This window comes from Candoia aspera, chromosome 3 (genome assembly GCF_035149785.1).
Source record: "Candoia aspera isolate rCanAsp1 chromosome 3, rCanAsp1.hap2, whole genome shotgun sequence".
Classification (NCBI taxonomy): Eukaryota; Metazoa; Chordata; class Lepidosauria; order Squamata; family Boidae; genus Candoia; species Candoia aspera.
Window position 1 is genome coordinate 84,058,611 of NC_086155.1, and position 20,466 is coordinate 84,079,076.

Sequence of the window (20,466 nt, forward strand, 5' to 3'; positions counted from 1 at the left end):
ATACTTGCATTGATTTTGTTATGGTTTAAGAATTTATCCCACAATGTAAACATCTAGTTTCCCCATATCTGCTGTTTTACTCAATTTTACTTTTCAGTGATAGAATAATATAAGCTAATATAAGGCTTCAATCTCATTTACAGTTGCTCCCACTGAACTATATTCAATAGCAGTTCCTTCTGACAACAGATGTTTCTGAGTAGGCTGCAAGACACTCTGCCTTTCACCTGGAAGGTTTCAAACCGTATCAGCTTCAAGAAAGAAACATAAATTGTTTGCTAAAAGCCAGAGCTCAAAATGAGTAACAGGCTCTCCCAATCCTGACATAAGGGTTCATTTACTCACTCATGTACTCCTCTGCACGGACCCCACCAATCTGCACAATTTATTGCCAAATCAACTTAGGAATATTTGACCTAGTGTTTATTTGCATAGAATTACCTGCCAGTGTTCCTCCAAATCTTTAACTTGTTGCCGAAGTTCTTTTAGACCCATTAGAGCTTCTGCTTCTCTTAGTTTAACTGCAATCAATTCTTCTTGAAGCCTAGCAATATTATTCTCATCAGGCAAACAGCTATTCCTCTGCAGAAAAAGACAAAAGAGGCATGATATTGGTATAACATCTAGCCCAAAAAGCTCTTGCAACTAAATGATAACTTATTAGAGGATAATCCAGAGTATAAAAAGTCACCCTTATTCCTCAAATAGGAAAACCATTTTTCTGGAAGGAGAATATTATTTATTCCTTCATAAAGAACCCACATCAAGTGGTCAAAATACTGTAATGACAACAACACAAAAGTTCTAAAGGAGATGGTATCTCCTGGCTGACCTTATCTGGGCTCGGAAGTATTTGAGTGGGAGACCTCCAGAAAATATCAAGGCTGTACGCTAGATTGGGAAGTTTGAAAGACATCCCAGAAGAAAGTAATGGCAAACCATTCCCACATTGAGTCATTGTGGTGAGGTAGTCACAGTGTTGGATCAGGAGACCTAGATCCTGGTGGAGACTTAGATGAGTCTACCCTCAGCCCCAAAAGCTGTCTGAGTGACTTGAGCCAGTCAACTTCTCATCTCAGCACAATGTATTTCACAGAATTGTTGCTCTGGAGGAAAATAGGAGAGAGCATTATGTATACTGCTTTGAGCTCCTAAATGAAAGATGGAATATGAATCTCATAAATAAATAAAGCTGCCAATAAAACTACATGGACCTTCCCATGAAGTCACCAGTAATGAAGGGTTGACCTTCACTTGAAGGAGTCTTTTCTTTTTTTTACTGTACTTTCAACTATTATTCTCCTGCATTCACAACAATTATGTCTGAACACACCTCTGTAGGAAGATGGCAGTTAACCAAAACTCAAACAAGATCATCACATCCAGTTCAGGATACAATAAAAACAACCTAAATTAGAATACATTTTAGGTATTCGATTCAAAGTTAACTTGAATGTATTTTTGTGTCTTTTTATACAAAAGAATTTTAAAAAGACACATCCTCAGCCTATATTAATAATTTATAGTGAGGGTCAAAGTTCTCTACAAAGGAATCTCTACAATTTGGATGCTCCAGTAGAAGACTCATGCCATCTCCCAACAGTGCTATTGGAAGTAACTGAATACCCAGCAGTCTACCCAATGCTAAACATACTACAGAGATGGAAATGTACGGATGGAGATGGTCCTTCAATATACTCAGCTAAAGCTGCTTATGGACATCCAATCATTTCATGAACAAACATTTAATTGTAAAGTAATAATTAAAACTCACCCATATTTACCATGTACCTTAGATTATATGGAAAGTGATGTAATGGTCAGAGGATTTGGGAAACTTTGATTCTACAGAGCTTTCTTAGTTTGACTTGCCTTTTCCATCTCAAGAATCTTATCCTGCATTTCCTTCAGGGCACTGTGCGATTCTGCTTCATTTAGTTTTGCTTCTATCAACTCTCTTTGCAACTGCAGCACGAAGTCGTCACTGTGGTGGGAACTGCTCTTATGCTACAGAGCAAGTAAATCCAATATTGGTGTTAACAGAAGGAAAGTAGATAACTTGAAATGTAATATCATGCACACACACAAAAAAAAAAACCCAGACAAAAATACTTTTAAAAAAGCTGTAATATTTGGGTCGGTAAAGCTTCTTTCCTTAAAACATTTCTCTTCAGACCTACAGCACCACAACAAAGACAATGCTACTGCTTTCCAAAGATCATTACCATGTGCACCTTAATTTTCTTTCAACTGTGATTTTTCCTCCAAACCCAAACATGTAATTAAGATTAATTTGTTTCTAAACACTGTGGAAATACAGATCCAGTTTTCTTAAGGTCTAATAAAATCACTCAATTACTCAGTATTATTAGCATTTTCTGGTAGTGCTAAAGTTTTGTTCCAGTCAACTGACAAACCACCCAGTCCTGAAGATATGGTAGAAATATTTTTAAGACTAAAAGGTATTTTTACTTCTCCAACTAGCCACTAAGTCACTGTGTTTTTCCAATTACAGACCATCTGAGTCAGCCAGTGCAGCAATGACTAACAGAGAAGCCAATCTTGCATTTTCACACTGTTTACTATTTGTAAAGCAGCTAGAACCATTTGTTTCATTGCAGAAAGTTAAGGCAGCAGGTAAACAGATCCACCCACAGTGATCAAGAGTTGGTTAACAGATTTGTATCTGTGCCATTATCAAATGTCACTGAGAATCTATAAAGGATATATGTAGTAGTTGCCAAACAACACTGTGCCCCATTGCCACCACTGCATTCAGGATTTCACCTTTGAGTAGAACTGCTGCCAACAAGCCACAGTAGCATCAAATGAACTCTCACATCCTGTTTGTCTTTACCTAAATATTAACAATATGTAATAAACTGGCTTAACTGGCTGCAACTATGCATCCACACAATGAATAATCCACCCTCTTTCCAATAAGACTTTGTCATGGTTATTTACTGCAAATGTCACCCCCAAAGACTCTGAGCAGCTTACATCTTATAATACAGAACATGATCCACTAAAACAACCACCACCACATACCACTTAAAAATCAGATAGACTTTTAAAATCTTACAACTAAATTAACTTAAATTGAAATTACCGGTAGCCCAGTAGAAAACGTGCTATGCTTCAAATGCATGCAAAAAAGGAAGATCTTGGCTGACTACTGCCTTCCTAAAACAAGCTTTGTGCAGGCTATCCCAGCCTTGAGAAGGACAAGGTCTTCCACGGAGTTCTGGCTGCCATCAAGACAATATGCTTCTGGTTTTACTCCTTTAATCTTCTGAAGGGGAGGCATCCAAAGCATTCCCTCAGGGAAAGCAAAACCCATCCAAAGTTATCATAGGAGCCCAAATCACTTCTTGACAAACAACAATCCCATGTTTTGCTAGGATTCAGACTGAGCTGAGTTCATTTCTTATAGAGTCTCATGGCCGTCAAACACCAGATGAGAACACAGTGCAGGGTGTAGATATACAGCTGGGTATCACCTGCACATTGATGACTGCCATATAAGGCAAAACTGTTTAAATACAAGTGTAACATCAAAAGTTGCTGTAAATTTTAAATGCTCCATATTTATCATGCAGGAGTCTTTGGAGGAGAGGGATAAAGATAAAACACAATGTATGCTCTTTGATGATTTAGTGTCATACTCTACGTCAGAAACATAGCACACCAAAGTAGGTATTTTACAGCAATAGACGATCAGCCTATCTAGTTCAATACTGTCTACACTGATTGACTGGCAACTCCCAGCTAAATGTGAGATTTGAGGATGCAAAGCAAATGTTCTTGCTCTGAGCTACAGCCCTTCTTGTCTTAAAAACACCAATGAATTCTAGGTAGTACTGGAGCTCGTGGGATTGTCTTTTGCATTAGGGAAGGGAGAAAACAAATATAATTGAATGAGTTTGAAAGCTCACTTTATTTTTCTACTCTTAACCTGCCACTTTTTTTTCATTACCTAGCACAATTTGTCAGTCAGGGTTCCATGGAACCCTAGGGTTCTGCGGGAGGTCACTAGGAGTTCCTCGGGAGATCACAATATATTTTAAAAATTATTTCAAATTCGGGCAACTTCACACTAAAGAGGTATGTTTCATCCTTTATTTTTAGTTTAGGAACACTATAAATGCATATATACAGGCCTATACATGAAACGAATATAAGAATTTTGTAACTTGTGGCCTATATCTGAGACTGAATGTGCAGGGTTTCCCTGAGGCCTGAAAAATATTTCAAGGGTTCCTCCAGGGTCAAAAGGTTGAGAAAGGCTCACCTAGCATAATCAATCTTATGCATTACTTGAATTTGAACTGCACAAATGCTTCTGGAACTTCTGTTTGTTTCTGGAATTTGCACATTTAAGTTTAAAAATATCTGAAGACATCTCTTATTTGCAGAGCCACCTTCTCTCCATTGTCTTTGTTCAACCCACCAGACCTAGCAAAGAGAGCATGTTCTGGGTCCCTTCTATAAAACGATGTCACCTTGCTGGACACTTGCCCTATAGAACAGCATTCCCCCAGAGATTCGGTTGGCCCTGAAACTTTTAGCCTTTCGTAAGGCACCGAAGACCTGGCTGTTTCTGCAGACATTTGGGTCAGGAGGTTAGATGAGCTCTGCTGCCGTCTGCATGGGTTTTTTTATTTTATCCTTGTGTGCCAGGGGTATGTTGTAGTTTTCATGCTTTTAATCTTTGTACAATACTCAGAGTCAACTGTGTGAGATGGGCAACCATATAAATCATTGAAATAAATCATTAAATACATTAATATTTCTGACATGACAGTCTGGGCATCAGATCTATCAAGAGAAAGATATCTAATCTCAAAAAACATGTATCCTAAACCAATTCCTTCTTTTTCAATGGGCAAACCTGTGGCTAAAAGCCTAAATTAAGGATTGAAATACAAGTTATCTGATACCGGGAATGGACCAGACGAGGGAAAACAGAATCATGCTTAATTTGGAGGCTACTTCTGATCAATCAAAAGGCTGATTAAAGAAAGGAAATTCAACCTATGTCAAACAGATGGGAACTATGCTTGGATAACCCTGCGGTCCAGCTCCATATGCTTATGTGTTTTCTAGACCATAGGTTTACCAACTCAGAAACAAGGAATACTCTTGCATAGAAATATTTCGAGGTCAGGGCTATCCATCTTGACAGATCTAGTGCTTGCTACTATTCAGTTATCAGAACCACTAGAAATAAGTCTGTGCCCTGACTGTACCCATTCCTTTAAATGCCTCATCTGTCTAATACACAAGACTACCTAAGAACACCTGACTACAGGTAGTCCTCACTTAACAACCCTAATTGGGTCCAGAATTTCTGTCGCCAAGTGAAGCTGTCGTTAAGCGAAACATCATGTGACTGTGCTGCTTAGCAATGGCAGTTCAGGTCATCTTGGTTGCAGTTGTTAGGTGAGGATCGTGCCATCATTAGGTGAGGACCTCACGCTTCTCCTGGCCCATGTGAACTGCTGGCTCTGTCCCGCTGCCTCCTCCCCGGGTGAGCTTTGCGAGCTCCGTTCAGCAAAAAGGCTCTGCCGCCCTGCCATGCTCACTGCATGCATGATGGGGCCGTGCCCTTGCCCAGTGCCTGAATCTCAGGCCAGAAGCAGGAGGAAGAAGACAGTAAAGGTGAGCTGGGGACAGTGGGGGCGGCAGAGTATAGGGCAGCCAAAAGGACAGAGATGGAGGGGAAGACAGGTGGATGGGGGGAGTTGAAGTGCACACTGTGGTCGTAAATGCGGCCCCAAATTTTGATCATGTGACCGGGGGAGTGGGGGACTACCTGCATTCTGCAACATTCTAGCATTAACGTTCTGAAAACACATTTTAGATATACATGGAGCAGGGCTTCTTAATTTATGGTCTAATGATCCCAAAGGACTTTCGGGGAGTCTGTGAAACTCTACAATTTCAATTTCTTACTCAAGCCAAAAAACAATGAACAGTTTCTCACTGCTATGCTGGTCTTTGACTGTAATAAAGATTTGATTTGACTCACTGAAATTTACTTTGATCACAAACTTTACTTTTTATTTGTGCAATTTGAATTTATTTCAATGTTTTAAGGAACTGGCCATTAATTTTTGCATGAAAAAATGAGAGGGTAGAAAGATTGTAACGATTCTTTTTTATATTCTGTTTAGGTGAAGGAAATCAATTTCCAGTGCTATAAAATTAATCATATAACATGTTTTGTGTATTTATGCATATTTTTCTGCAGAGGAGGACCCTAGCTTTTAAAAGATTCTCAAAGATTAAGAACCATTTGTATAGGATATACATTTTAAAAATATTAATGTTACAAATACTCAATTTAAATGAGGCTCAAGTTAACTGTTTCTGAGAGCAACTTATTTAAATTCAGTTTAATCATATGAAAGTTATCTCTAGTTATTTTCAGCTGATATTACTTACTTGGGGCACTATCAAAACTGTTAATAAAATGATTGACAAAACAGTGTCCTCCAAAGGCATCTGATTTAAAGCAACTAATATTATACCCAGAAAGGACTTTAAAAATGCCATCAATTAATTTGATTAAATTCAGTATGGAAGATTTTTTAAAAATCCACAATTCATTATAGTACATAAAGCATATAAAATACTTGCAGGGCATCCACCATTATTTTTATAATATCTTAGCCTTTTTTGGGCAGCAGTACAACATGTAACATTTAAATACACTTAGCTAGAACATTACTGATATGAAATTCTAAATGAAGGCAAGGAACCAATCTAAAATCTAAGAGACTGAGAAAACAATCTTGCTTTTAAAGCAATACATAGTGTTGAAATGACAGTAGACAGACTCTCAAAACTGGATTGTTTTTTTCATCATACCAGTTTTTACTGAAAGGAAATTTCAGGTCACAGTACTTGAACTGAGTATGTAGAGGGAGCATCTGATTTAAAAATAGGGAATGCTTTATATAGCAAACAGTTCCTTCCTGTGGCATCTATCCATTATTTATCACCACATTCTTCATGGCTACCAAGTCAGTGCCAAAACCTTTCTGTACCTTTTTTTAATCACCTCAACTGAGAAGTATTAGTAATCCCCTTATCTACCCAATCGTTCTAAGAGGCAACAACTTGTCCAAGGCTATCCAATTTGATGATTCATAACTGATGACTGTATCAGACAATTCCTAGAGCCTACATACATACAAAGCAATTCAGAATTCTTTTAAGGTAATACAAATCAACTGGAATTAGAATGTAGCACAAAGTACAAATGTATCTGGGAAATATCACAACTACCAACAGCAGACACCATGTAATAAGCAGCCTCCTCATGGCAATGATACAGATTATTCAAATTAACTGCATTTCCTCCTGATACAGGATCAGTCACAGTAATTGACATTTTATTTGCATAGCTGTAGAAAAGATTTAGTTCCAACTCTCACTTCAGCTATATATTTAACATCATGGCATACTGGTTTCTCTCTTAAAGTGACATTACTGCTAAGCTTATATTTATGACAAAATTGTCTTTTTTCCTCATCAGTTCATATCAAATGAGGTACGACATCTTCTACATAAAATTGACATTTTGTTCAGCTATCCAGTACCTGAGAGCCAGTTTGGTCTAGTGGTTAAGGCACTGGGCTAGAAACCAGGAGACCGTGAGTTCTAGTCCCCGCTTAGGTATGAAAGCCGGTTAGGTGACTTTGGGCCAGTCACTCTCTCTCAGCCCTAGGGAGGAGGCAATGGCAAACCACCTCTGAAATCCTGCCAAGAAAACTGCAGGGACTAGTCCAGGCAGTTGCCAAAGATTGGACACCACTGAACAGCCCCCCCAAAAAAAAAATCCAGTACCTGCACTTAGTGCTGCAAGATACATATGAAAAATATCGGGGCCATAGACATAATTTTACCTGTGAAAAAGCTTATATTATGGATAATTTGTTTAAAAGTAGCCAATAAAATAAATAGGGGGGAAGAGGCTTTCAAAATATTGCTATAGTGTATCAACTTAGTTCTGAAGAATCAGGTTTTTCTCCTGGAATTTAAAAACAAATTTGATCTTCCTCAGAAGACTTCTTGGCAGTTCATCCAACATAACATACATTCACATGTTGATAATGTTGATTCTGAAGTTCCGAATCTGTTACACGTTTTGGAGAAATTAGTTAAGGTTCCTATGCAAGTAACCCATTTTTATAAGACGCTGGAGGAACCTGATGGAATTTGTTATTAGTTATTTAAGCCACTTTTGAATAATATGCTGGAGCAACCTGTTCTTGCAAATCAGTGGAAGATTGCTTTAAAAGAATGTGGAAGTAGTCTGTTCTGATCATACATGTATGATTAAATTCAAAAGAAAATTTTGTTTTGTGTATATTAGACACCTCAAAGAATTGGAATACCATTTCACAAGATCTAGATTTGGTTTTTTATTGCTACAGTTTGGGCTGAATGACCAGGATTGTTAATATAAGCTTGGACTAATCCCTGTGTCTTCAGCAAAGGATCGTTACCTTGTCGTGGTGCTGGAGCTTGAGCACCTCAATGATGCCATGAGCTGAACCGTGAAGGGCCACCCAAGACGGGAAGGTCATGACAGAGAGGTCAGACTAAATGCGATCCCTGGGGAAGGTAATGGCAACCCACCCCAGTATTCTTGCCGTGAAAACTAAATGGATCAGTACAGCCAGAGATATGTCGGTATACCATCGGAAGATGAGACCCCCAGGTCGGAAGATGGTCAAAATGCTACTGGGGAGGAACAGAGGATGAGTTCAACTAGCCCCAGACGTGATGACGCAGCTAGCTCAAAGCCGAAAGGACGGCTAGCGGCCGACGGTGCTGGTGGTGAATGGCGAATCCGATGTTCTAAGGATCAACACACCAGTGGAACCTGGAATGTAAGATCTATGAGCCAGGGCAAATTGGATGTGGTTATTGGTGAGATGTCAAGATTAAAGATAGACATTTTGGGCGTCAGTGAACTGAAATGGACTGGAATGGGCCACTTCACATCAAATGACCACCAGATCTACTACTGTGGACAAGAGGACCACAGAAGAAATGGAGTAGCCTTCATAATTAATAGTCAAGTGGCGAAAGCAGTGCTTGGATACAATCCAAAAAACGACAGAATGATCTCAATTCGAATTCAGGGCAAGCCATCTAACATCACAGTGATCCAAATATACGCCCCAACCACAGATGCTGAAGAAGCTGAAGTAGAGCAGTTTTATGAGGATCTGCAGCACCTACTGGACGACATGCCTAAAAGAGATGTTAGCATTCCAGTCTCCTGTGATGAAAGTAAGGTGGGCAGTCAGTTGACACCTGGAATTACAGGTAAGCATGGCCTGGGAGAACAAAACAAAGCAGGACACAGGCTGATAGAATTTTGCCAAGACAACTCACTCTGCATAACAAACACTCTCTTCCAACCACCTAAGAGACGGCTTTATACATGGACTTCACCAGATGGACAACACCGAAATCAGATTGACTACATCCTTTGCAGCCAAAGGTGGCAGACATCTATACAGTTGGTAGAAACAAGACCTGAAGCTGACTGTAGGTCCTATAACGAACTTCTTATTGCACAATTTAGGATCAGACTAAAGAGATTAGGGAAGACCCACAGATCAGCTAGATATGAGCTCACTAATATTCCTAAGGAATATGCAGTGGAGGTAAAGAATAGATTTAAGGGACTGGACTTAGTAGACAGGGCCCCGGAAGAACTATGGACAGAAGATCACAACACTGTTCAGGAGGCGGCAACAAAATACATCCCAAAGAAAGAGAAAACCAAGAAGGCAAAATGGCTGTCTGCTGAGATACTAGAAGTAGACCAAGAAAGAAGGAAAGCAAAAGGCAACAGTGATAGGGGGAGATATGCCCAATTAAATGCAAAATTCCAGAGGTTAGCCAGAAGAGATAAGGAATTATTTTTAAACAAGCAATGCGTGGAAGTGGAAGAAGACAATAGAATAGAAAGGACAAGAGACCCCTTCCAGAAAATTAGAAACATCGGAGGTAAATTACAGGCAAAAATGGGTATGATCAAAAACAAAGATGGCAAGGACCTAACAGAAGAAGAAGAGATCAAGAAAAGGTGGCAAGAATATACAGAAGACCTGTATAGGAAGGATAACAATATCGGGGATAGCTTTGACGGTGTGGTTAGTGAGCTAGAGCCAGACATCCTGAAGAGTGAGGTTGAATGGGCCTTAAGAAGAATTGCTAATAACAAGGCAGCAGGAGACGACGGCATCCCAGCTGAACTGTTCAAAATCTTGCAAGATGATGCTGTCAAGGTAATGCATGCTATATGCCAGCAAATTTGGAAAACACAAGAATGGCCATCAGACTGGAAAAAATCAACTTATATCCCCATACCAAAAAAGGGGAACACTAAGCAATGTTCAAACTATCGAACAGTGGCACTCATTTCACATGCCAGTAAGGTAATGCTCAAGATCCTGCAAGGCAGACTTCAGCAATTCATGGAGCAAGAATTGCCAGATGTACAAGCTGGGTTTAGAAAAGGCAGAGGAACTAGGGACCAAATTGCCAATATCCGATGGATAATGGAAAAAGCCAGGGAGTTTCAGAAAAACATCTATTTCTGTTTTATTGACTATTGTAAAGCCTTCAACTGTGTGGACCATAACAAATTGTGGCAAGTTCTTAGTGGTATGGGGATACCAAGTCATCTTGCCTGCCTCCTGAGGAATCTGTATAACGACCAAGTAGCAACAGTAAGAACAGACTACGGAACAACGGACTGGTATAAGATTGGGAAGAGAGTACGGCAGGGCTGTATCCTCTCACCCTACCTGTTCAACTTGTACGCAGAACACATCATGCGACATGCTGGGCTTGAGGAATCCAAGGCCGGAGTTAAAATCGCTGGAAGAAACATTAACAATCTCAGATATGCAGATGATACCACTTTGATGGCTGAAAGCGAAGAGGAACTGAGGAGCCTTATGATGAAGGTGAAAGAAGAAAGTGCAAAAGCTGGTTTGCAGCTAAACCTCAAAAAAACCAAGATTATGGCAACCAGCTTGATCGATAACTGGCAAATAGAGGGAGAAAATGTAGAAGCAGTGAAAGACATTGTATTTCTAGGTGCGAAGATTACTGCAGATGCTGATTGCAGTCAGGAAATCAGAAGACGCTTAATCCTTGGGAGAAGAGCAATGACCAATCTCGATAAAATAGTTAAGAGCAGAGACATCACACTGACAACAAAGGTCCACGTAGTTAAAGCAATGGTGTTCCCCGTAGTAACATATGGCTGCGAGAGCTGGACCATAAGGAAGGGTGAGCGAAGGAAGATAGATGCTTTGGAACTGTGGTGTTGGCGGAAAATTCTGAGAGTGCCTTGGACTGCAAGAAGATCAAACCAATCCATCCTCCAGGAAATAAAGCCAGACTGCTCACTTGAGAGAATGATATTAAAGGCCAAACTGAAATACTTGGGCCACATAATGAGAAGACAGGACACCCTGCAGAAGATGCTGATGCTAGGGAGAGTGGAGGGCAAAAGGAAGAGGGGCCGACCAAGGGCAAGGTGGATGGATGATATTCTAGAGGTGACGGACTCGTCCCTGGGGGAGCTGGGGGTGTTGACGACTGACAGGAAGCTCTGGCGTGGGCTGGTCCATGAAGTCATGAAGGGTTGGAAGTGACTAAACGAATAAACAACAACAATCCCTGTGTATCAATGATGTGTATGTTCTTCTTGGCTATATTTGCAGAATTTAGAATTTATCAGTGCATTAAGAACTGAGGACTTTCAGCTCACGGAAGAAGAACCGAGATGATAAATCCATGCCTAATTGCAAAATGGACTGATAATGTATCCTGTCAACACTTAAATTAGCATTTTTTTCAATGAAGGGACAAAGAAAATACCTTTTGAACAACTTATTCAAATTTTGTGGAGTTGTTCTGTTTATGATTTAATTTCCCCTTTTAATTTTAATGTTTTATTACACTGTTAATTGTTATATGTATATTATATGCATATAATTTTTAAAAAGTAACTTCCAAAGAGAATATTTATATATCATAATTCCTTATGTTTCACTCCTATGGCCCATATTCTACAAATTGTCTGTTGATAAAAATAAGATTAAGAAAATATTCAGGAAATGGCCATATGAAATTAAGCTGAATAAAGTTTTACCAGAAGAACAATTATACTGAAAACTGTAGGCATCTATTTTTTAACAGAACTTCTAAATTACTGGTTGTGCAGGGTAATGTTTAAACTATTTATGCCAGAAGTCATTCACTCTGGATTGAACAGGTCAGAAGGTTATATAACAAAGATTGAAAATTAAAATATCTTTTAAAAATATACTAAGATGCTTGAAATTTTTTAAACAGTTTCTAATGCAGCTATTGATATTGTTTATCAAGATGTAATTCTTATTTTAAAAATAAAGCACCTTTACTAAATAATAGACTGAATCACTGATTTTGTAATGCAAAGTATCATAGTAGCAGGAATAATGTTTAACCACAACAGATTCTACAGTATAAGAATTTCAAAAGTGCTTATAAAGAAAACATTATTATTATTGGAAATAACTTCTGAAAAGCCTTCTTCTATATATGCGTAACTATAATTGTTTGCAGGAAACTGTATTCTCTTTGTGAGTCCTGTCACATCATAACCCTCTGGGTTTGCAAGCTGCTGCCAACAGACAGTACCCATAGCTTTACTGATGCTACATACCATCCTCACCTGCTGCAATTTGCAACCCACAGGTTGGGAGGCATGAACCATGGCAGAGAGCTAGACTCCATAATCATAAACCAAAAAACAACAGTCCCTTTCTTTCACACATGAGCTAATCACCCATGTGTTCCACAGAGTCCCTAAGATTCCAAAAGCCTTATACTTCTGCTGTCTTTATCATTAGTTCCACTACAACCTAACTGTCATAAAGACATCCTTGCCTTATGAAGATGTTGTTTTCCTTCTACCTTCATAGGTAAAGGTAAAGGTTTCCCTTGACGTAAAGTCCAGTCGAATCCGACTCTAGGGGGCGGCGCTCATCTCCGTTTCTAAGCCTTGGAGCCGGCGTTGTCATAGACACTTCCGGGTCATGTGGCCAGCATGACGACTCGGAACGCCGTTACCTTCCTGCCGAAGCGGTACCTATTGATCTACTCACATTTGCATGTTTTCGAACTGCTAGGTGGGCAGGAGCTGGGATTAACAACGGGAGCTCACCCCGCCGCGCGGTTTCGAACCGCCGACCTTCCGATCGACAGCTCAGTGGTTTAACCCGCAGCGCCACCGCGTCCCTTCATAACCCCACACTATTCTTCTTCTTCACAACCTTATCAACAGAAGTAACAGACTATCAGATCCTTCTTGGTATCAGTTAAGCTTATTTGATAATGAACAAATAAAATGGGTTTAGTAGGGTTTCAATGTTATTTTCTATGTAGTAAAGCTGAAACCAATTCTAGTTTGGAAAATCATCTATCAATGTTTTTGAAAGAATACAGACACAGTAAAGTTAGCCTCTATATATTCAAGATACAAAATAACAAAATTTTTGTTTTGGTGAAATTGATCCAGATTTGCATATGGAACATAACTGATACATTAAAAAAAAAAGCTTCTACATTTGAGGTTCTAACCTTACCCAAATTGGTGCCCTCCAGATGGTCAGACTCTCGAAGTTGCTACCTGGAATTCTGGAAATTGTAGTCCATCATATTTGGAGGGCAACAACTTGATAAAAGCTGATGTGAACTGTAGCACATTACACTGACAACTTAATGATGCATAGCAAACTGCTTTTATCATCCCTCCAAAGTGCTTTTTAAATTTCACAAAAATTTGTCCAATTTATATATCTACTCACATAACTCTGTGTGAGTAGTAGAGAGGAATGTAGGCATCCTGTAATTATACATTATAGACATTTGCCTGTATATGCCAGATGTGTTCATAAGCAAATGTATTAGGAGGCTGACTCTTTAAAATCAATAGGTTTTACTGTGGAGTAAATTAGATTCGCATGGGATTCTTCACTCATTTCAGTTTCCTTTTTTCAATGCAGATTCAACAATATGCAATGTATTTGGAAAAACAGAACAGAACAAAAACCATGCCATGATAGAAATAAGCACAAGTGAGGGAGGAAGGAAGGAAGGAAGGAAGGAAGGAAGGAGGAAGATAAGAGATCAAGGTACTATCAGCCTTACCCATTTCTGTTGTTTCTGGAGCTCCCTGATGGTATTCTCAGCTTGCTCTAGTTTAGTAATGGCCTCATCACTCTGTTGTTTGATGGTGGCCAACTCCCGTTTTGTAAGATAGTTTTCCTCAGCTTCCTGGGCCCTTGTCACTTGTCCCTTAGGACATAATTTTCTTTTTAAAGCAATTGGAAGATCGATCCAGGGAAGACCGAGTTTTACATATTTATTCTGCCATATGGTTAAGATCTTGCAAATCATCACAGAATTGTTACAGCCAACACATCAATTTAGTGAAATAAAGCAGTTTAGTACTGCACCACCTTAAAATGTTTAGTAACCTTAAGCAAGGTCAATTGCGCACTTGCATTCAGTTGAACTCTGTTCATGCATTTATTACTTCATTGTGCATGCACACATCTGTTACAAATTCATAGTGAACTATAGAATTAGTGGCAGAAGACGAGAGCCCACCAATGATTAAGAATCCTGGATGTCAGTAGAAGTAACATGCAGGCATGTGTTTAAATATTATTCTAACATGGAACAATTGCTCAATTAACTACAGTAAACATTTCATATGAAAATGCATGTAGTTATCCATGCACTAAAAACAGAAAGCTGGGGGCTTTTTTGGTAGCAAGAAAAATAATTAGTTTGAAATACTAAAGTAGTATACCTGTATCAATCTATCTGCCAAGGAAGCACTTTCCTACAAAAAGGAAAAAAATCCAGATAGAAATAAGAGAAAGGGGAAAACAAAGTAACAGAGTCAAAAACAGAGAATTATGCTCAAATTCTACCTACTTTCCAAATACAATAAAGTTAAAGGATACATCTTCCCAATAGTCAAACCTTTCAGCAGCATAGTTTGATTTTGAGAAAGAACATTCCATATTTTTATATTTTTGTTTAAAGGAAGAAAAGCTCAACAATTCCTTGCTTAGAGAATTCTGCAGTTTCACACAGAATTTATTTGATCAAAGTGTTACAAACTGAAAGGAGGCATAATCTGAGCATACTTAAAAAGTCTGGCTACCCAAGGAAGGCAGAGCTATTTGTGCTAAGCAGTATTTAAGGAATAAGAGTCCAGTAATGCAAAAGTCAAGCATTTAAGAGCTGAAGTATACAAATTAAATATGGCTAATTTTAGCCAAACTTTGCTAGTTTATCATTTACTCAGATTTAGCAATGGAAAAGAGCTTTCAGAACAATCCAATCATTCTGGCATTTTTCAGTCCAGAAATGTCCACCTTAACAACATTTCCATTTATAAATCCAGCAACTCAGGGTAAGATAAATCAGCAGATCCACATGCAAAATTTGCTTCAAGGAGCAAAGACGCAGCTACATGAAAATGTGTTTGTTCTAGCAGATTACAAAGTTTTTTTAAAGATACATAAACTTATTCATCTGTATGGATTAAGGAAAAACTATATTATATACAATATGTTCAAGAGGATTTGAGCTCTCAATCATTTTCTAAAGTGATATGATTTAAGAAAATAATTTCCATCTTTTCTGATTCTGTGAGATCAAAGAGAGAAACTTCTAATAAGAAGTAATATTTCCTCAGAACGTACTAAGAAAGGACCGGTCTCATATTATGGGGAATAGCCATATGCTAAGGAAGAAGAACAAAGGTTTTAGGTCAAGTGCTAAATTTTTGCTAGCTCTTTTATTTTTGAAAAACAACTTTAAGAAGAGCTGGGATTAAGTACCAGAAAAAAAAAGGGAGAATCCTATCTATTCCCAATGAATATCTATCAGAGAAGAAAGGATGGGTTATGTTTCATGTTATGAGTGGAAACAAACTTTCTACTGCTGAGAAGGAAGGATCTCAACAATGTCATACTGATAATAACCAAAATGCACCAAAAATATTCCAAGAAAGCTACTTCACTAATTGTTCAGAAACACTTCCTGAATCAAAGCACATCCTAGGAAGCCTCACTTACCTATATTTAAATCTAAGGATAGCATGATCTATCCTTGAAGATGGGCAGTCATTCTTATACTGACTAGGTACTCATTACTTTGCAAGCTTTCCTAAAATGAAGACTGGTCTCTAAAAGCTTGTAAGAATGTAGCATGATATGGTAACTTACACACCTGATGGATAAAAGAAGAATAGTCCTTAGATCCTTTGGGTTGATCTTTGTAAGAGCCAAGAGATTTTCCAAATCTGAGACCATTTAGAAACATGGCAGTTGAAACAGTTCAAGAACATTTCAAGATGAAAAACAGACATGCCTCTGATTATTCTACAAATGTTACCTGCTGCCACCATTTTTGAACATACCTTAAGAATTGGGGGCAAGAAGAGTTGATTGGACTGAAGTAGATATTTTCATCATACATATAATTTGAGAACATTTTTTTGGATATTACAGAAGATCTGAAGACTGGATGCGTGAAAACTACTTCACACTAATTTAAACAGTGCAAAAACCACAATAAAAAATATCCTCATCTTGTTTGGGCTAAAGGAGACAAATATCACAAGTCCACTGCTGGTAGGAAACCAGATTCCCTCTGCTTAGGCAGACAGCAGAAATTCAGGATGGATTTTCTAATTCTTGCAGCTACTCTTGTCTCCACTAAAAAGAACACAATAAAATCCCGGCAAAAAAATAAATGTTCCAATAGTGGCAATAGCATTATAAAAGCAGCAACACTGAGGAAAGAGAATACTTTTTACAATTTGCATGTGCCTCAGACTTGCTGCTTTTCTTATTATAAGACCAGACCATGAGCTGTTAATGATAGCTTTCCCCCCTGGGAAAAGGTCAGCCTGTTTCCACAATCCCAAGGAAAGCAGGATTTTTCAGATCGTCCTCCCACTGTTAAGTATTTCATAACACCAATATACTTGCAATACTTTCCACAGGTTAAAATAAGGGGATTGATATGGAACAAAAATCCAGCATGACACAGCCAACCATGTATATCTTAATTCATTTTTTCTTACAATGGTGCATCAAAAGAATTTAAATGATACATACACCACTTCATTTTTAAAAATAAAACTGTTATCCGTGCTACCTGCACTTCACTGAGTGTTACATAATTATGTCAGGGCCAGCTATTTCTGTTCAAATACGTGTTTCACCTTCACCATTCAACTGCCTGATGGTTTTTTCTTCATTTAAGGACTTGATTCTGACACTATTACTTCCACTCTTCTCCCCCCCTCTCTGAAAATTAGTGAAACATGCTGATTTTGGAACATACTTGATCTTCTAACTGTCAAGGGGAGAAAAAAGTATGGCTCATGTAAAAGGATCCAATTTTCTAAAATGATTGCATTTCATTCTTTATATATCTATGGTATATCTAGGAATTAAAGGATAGGACAAAATGGGAAGCAGTTACTTGAGCCTATTAGGAAATACTGATATTTGGACAAAGACATAATTAATTTGGAATTTGACAGAGACTCCATTCTTCATAGCTCTTCAATGAAAAAGGATAAAGATGGCTTTTCTGTTGTTAAAAACCTGGGAACGAACGTATTTGCAACAGTTTGTTGGGGAAATGAGGTTCCTCATCTGATCTAAGCATAACTCAAGCGCTTGACAAAGGCTGCAATTAAAAGTGGCACCTGTGTTGTAATTTCTGTGATATGTTCAATAAATAAGCTTGGAACTAAAACTAAAAATTTCTAAGGTAAGTCAAGTTTGAAAAACTGGACAACAGCTATGCAGAGTGCCTTATAATTTCAGATCTCCCCTTAATTTCTCAGTTAATCATAAGTACCAAAGAAATGGGAAATTAAGGTGGAAGAACTATTATAAAAATGCTAAGAAGTCTTTTCTTAATGCACAGTGGAAAATGACTTGGCTTCATTTCTGTATCTGTATCTGAGACTATCTGAAGACACCTACCTTTCTTTATAGTTTATCGTAAATATACTTTAATTTCCGTCTTGATGAATTCCATAATACTCACACTTACTGTACATTTTCATACCAAATAACAAATATATACTGTATGTATGTATGTGTGTGTGTGTGTGTGTGTGTATATATATATATATATATATATATAATTTAAAATATCAAAAGTCTTATTATGAAGGCCATCAATAAAAAAAACAGGAATATTGCCATATTATTAATCTTCATGCAGCTATTTTGTTATTAATAAAAAGCTTGGAACTAGCACAATTCAGGCTTCAGTTTCTTGGACACTTACTTTTTCTAGTGTTTCAATTCGCTGTTTTAAGAGTCTGTTTTCTGTTCTCAGTCTCTGAAAATCAAACAAAACTGTAAAGAACGTTATCTGAAATATTTATCATATAATTTCTATCTTCTGAAACTGAAGGAGGTTAATTTTTAAAAAAGAATATGGACTGTTCAGTAAACTGCAAGGATTATGACAACTGCCAGACCCAAAGCCAGATTCTTCTCAATATTTCCTTAAAGAATGTCAATGGGGAAAAGAGAGGCTTCTGATACCCCACTCCTTTCTAAGGGTGCAATCTTATATAAATATTATTTTCAATGATCATCAGGAAAATTACAACTTGATTCAGAATTGCTCACAGCCAGATTTTAAAGATGGTGCTTGAAACCAACATTGTGGATGCTGCTTGCTTTCTCATTAAAATATATTCAGATGTGCATGTATTAAATTTAATTTTTGAAATGCTAAACTTACTGGTACATTAAACTCAGGTATATAGGAGAAAGATAACAGAGTATTCCACTTTTGCCAGAGTCCTTGTTTATTCATTTGTGGCAACTGCATTCACCTTTATTCCAAAGGGCTTAAAGCAATGGATTCTTGGTCTTTCCTTTCACATCATGCCACATACAATACTAGTCTCAGTGATCATCCTGGTAGAAGGGAATTTGAACTAGTCCCTCAAAATGCAATCCAATATTCCAACCATTATAAAACAGTGACTCTCAAAACCAGTGTCTTCTGAATTAGCATAATTCTAAATGCTAAACAGCATGTGTATATTAAAAAAACAAAAAATAAAATACTCAACAGAATATATACTTTACATATCTTTTGTAATAATAATCCTATTAACTTAAATCTTAAATCAAACTTAAAACTTAAATCTTCCTGCCCAATCTGATTCTATATTACACAAGTGAATTGAAATTCTATCTTGCTCATAAGATAATTATCTACTTACCTTAATTTCAACTTGTTCTTCCATTTCCTTTGTTTTTATAGTTGTATATTCTTTTTCTAGCCTGAAGAATATTGAAAGCCATGATAATCTCTTAATATTGCATAACTGTACTTAATCAAATAGACAGTATGCCAAATTACTGTTCATATGAATTTTAATTGCCTGTCTAGAAGATTGCCACAATTTTTTTGCATTTGTTTATGTAGATGTGCCTTTTCTCATCCTGAAACAAAAAATGCTTTGACTTGATCCATAGCTCCCTTGAGTTTTGGACAGCAAAATGTTCCATCCATACAAACCATTCTGTGCACAGAACAGCTGGTTTTAATGGTCTATGCTTGAACTGAAACATGCATCTTTTAGATGTTTCAGTTTACACACAGAGTGAAACAGGCCTGAAGTGGTGCTGTTTTGTTCTGTTCAGAAGTGGTTTTGAGGGTGAAAGACAAGGGGAAAAGTATTGGACATCATACTTTTTTACAGTGGCTATGGGGAGGCAGGGGAGAGAGAGAAGAAGATGGGGCAATGGGCAGGCCAGAAGAATTATAGGGCATTAGTAGCAGTGGCTATGACAGAGGAGAGGAAATGGAGGTGCTGGGAAGATTGGCGGATGGATGGGATGGTGGGATATGCCCTGCTGGGATCTGTTGAGGGGAGAGAGAGTTGATGCACACAAGCCTTGCCCAATTTGCCCCATCCAGATTTTGTTTCATGTGAAACCTGAAGCTAGAGATCTTATAACAGCCTACATTTTCTATTTAGGGATGATAATAAACTCCTGGTAATATGACTGCCATATAAATTGATTTTCTAGAAACACGTATTTAAGAAAATTCACATAATTATGAAGGAAGTAAATGTCATAATTAATTCAACGATTCACCTCTTTGTCATAATAGCACAGAGGCATTTTTCAAGAAAAGAAATACCTACTTTTTCATCTTTTTTGCGTTATATTTGACTTGGTAAGCCATTTGGATTAACTTGTCTGGTCCACCATCAAACTGATGTGGAACGACCTTTTGAAAGTGCTAGAAAGAAAATTAGAGCATAGTCAGAAGTGAGAAATACAGATTTATACCCCACAT

General features: G+C 37.8%; 1 protein-coding gene across 3 annotated transcripts in view; it reads right to left on the bottom strand.

The window, feature by feature from the left end:
• The window catches only part of EVI5 (ecotropic viral integration site 5), an 88,633-nt gene that overhangs the window by 39,095 nt on the left and 29,072 nt on the right, over nt 1-20,466 (bottom strand). For 2 of the 3 annotated variants that reach the window (XM_063298259.1, XM_063298260.1), the window contains 7 exons: nt 20,312-20,409; nt 19,379-19,439; nt 18,424-18,477; nt 14,906-14,938; nt 14,239-14,385; nt 1,873-2,007; nt 442-582 (listed from right to left, as the gene is read on the bottom strand). In XM_063298259.1, coding sequence (XP_063154329.1) covers nt 442-582; nt 1,873-2,007; nt 14,239-14,385; nt 14,906-14,938; nt 18,424-18,477; nt 19,379-19,439; nt 20,312-20,409 — 669 coding nt within the window. The remainder of the gene's footprint in view (nt 1-441; nt 583-1,872; nt 2,008-14,238; nt 14,386-14,905; nt 14,939-18,423; nt 18,478-19,378; nt 19,440-20,311; nt 20,410-20,466) is intronic. The other variant, XM_063298261.1, reaches the window with a different exon arrangement.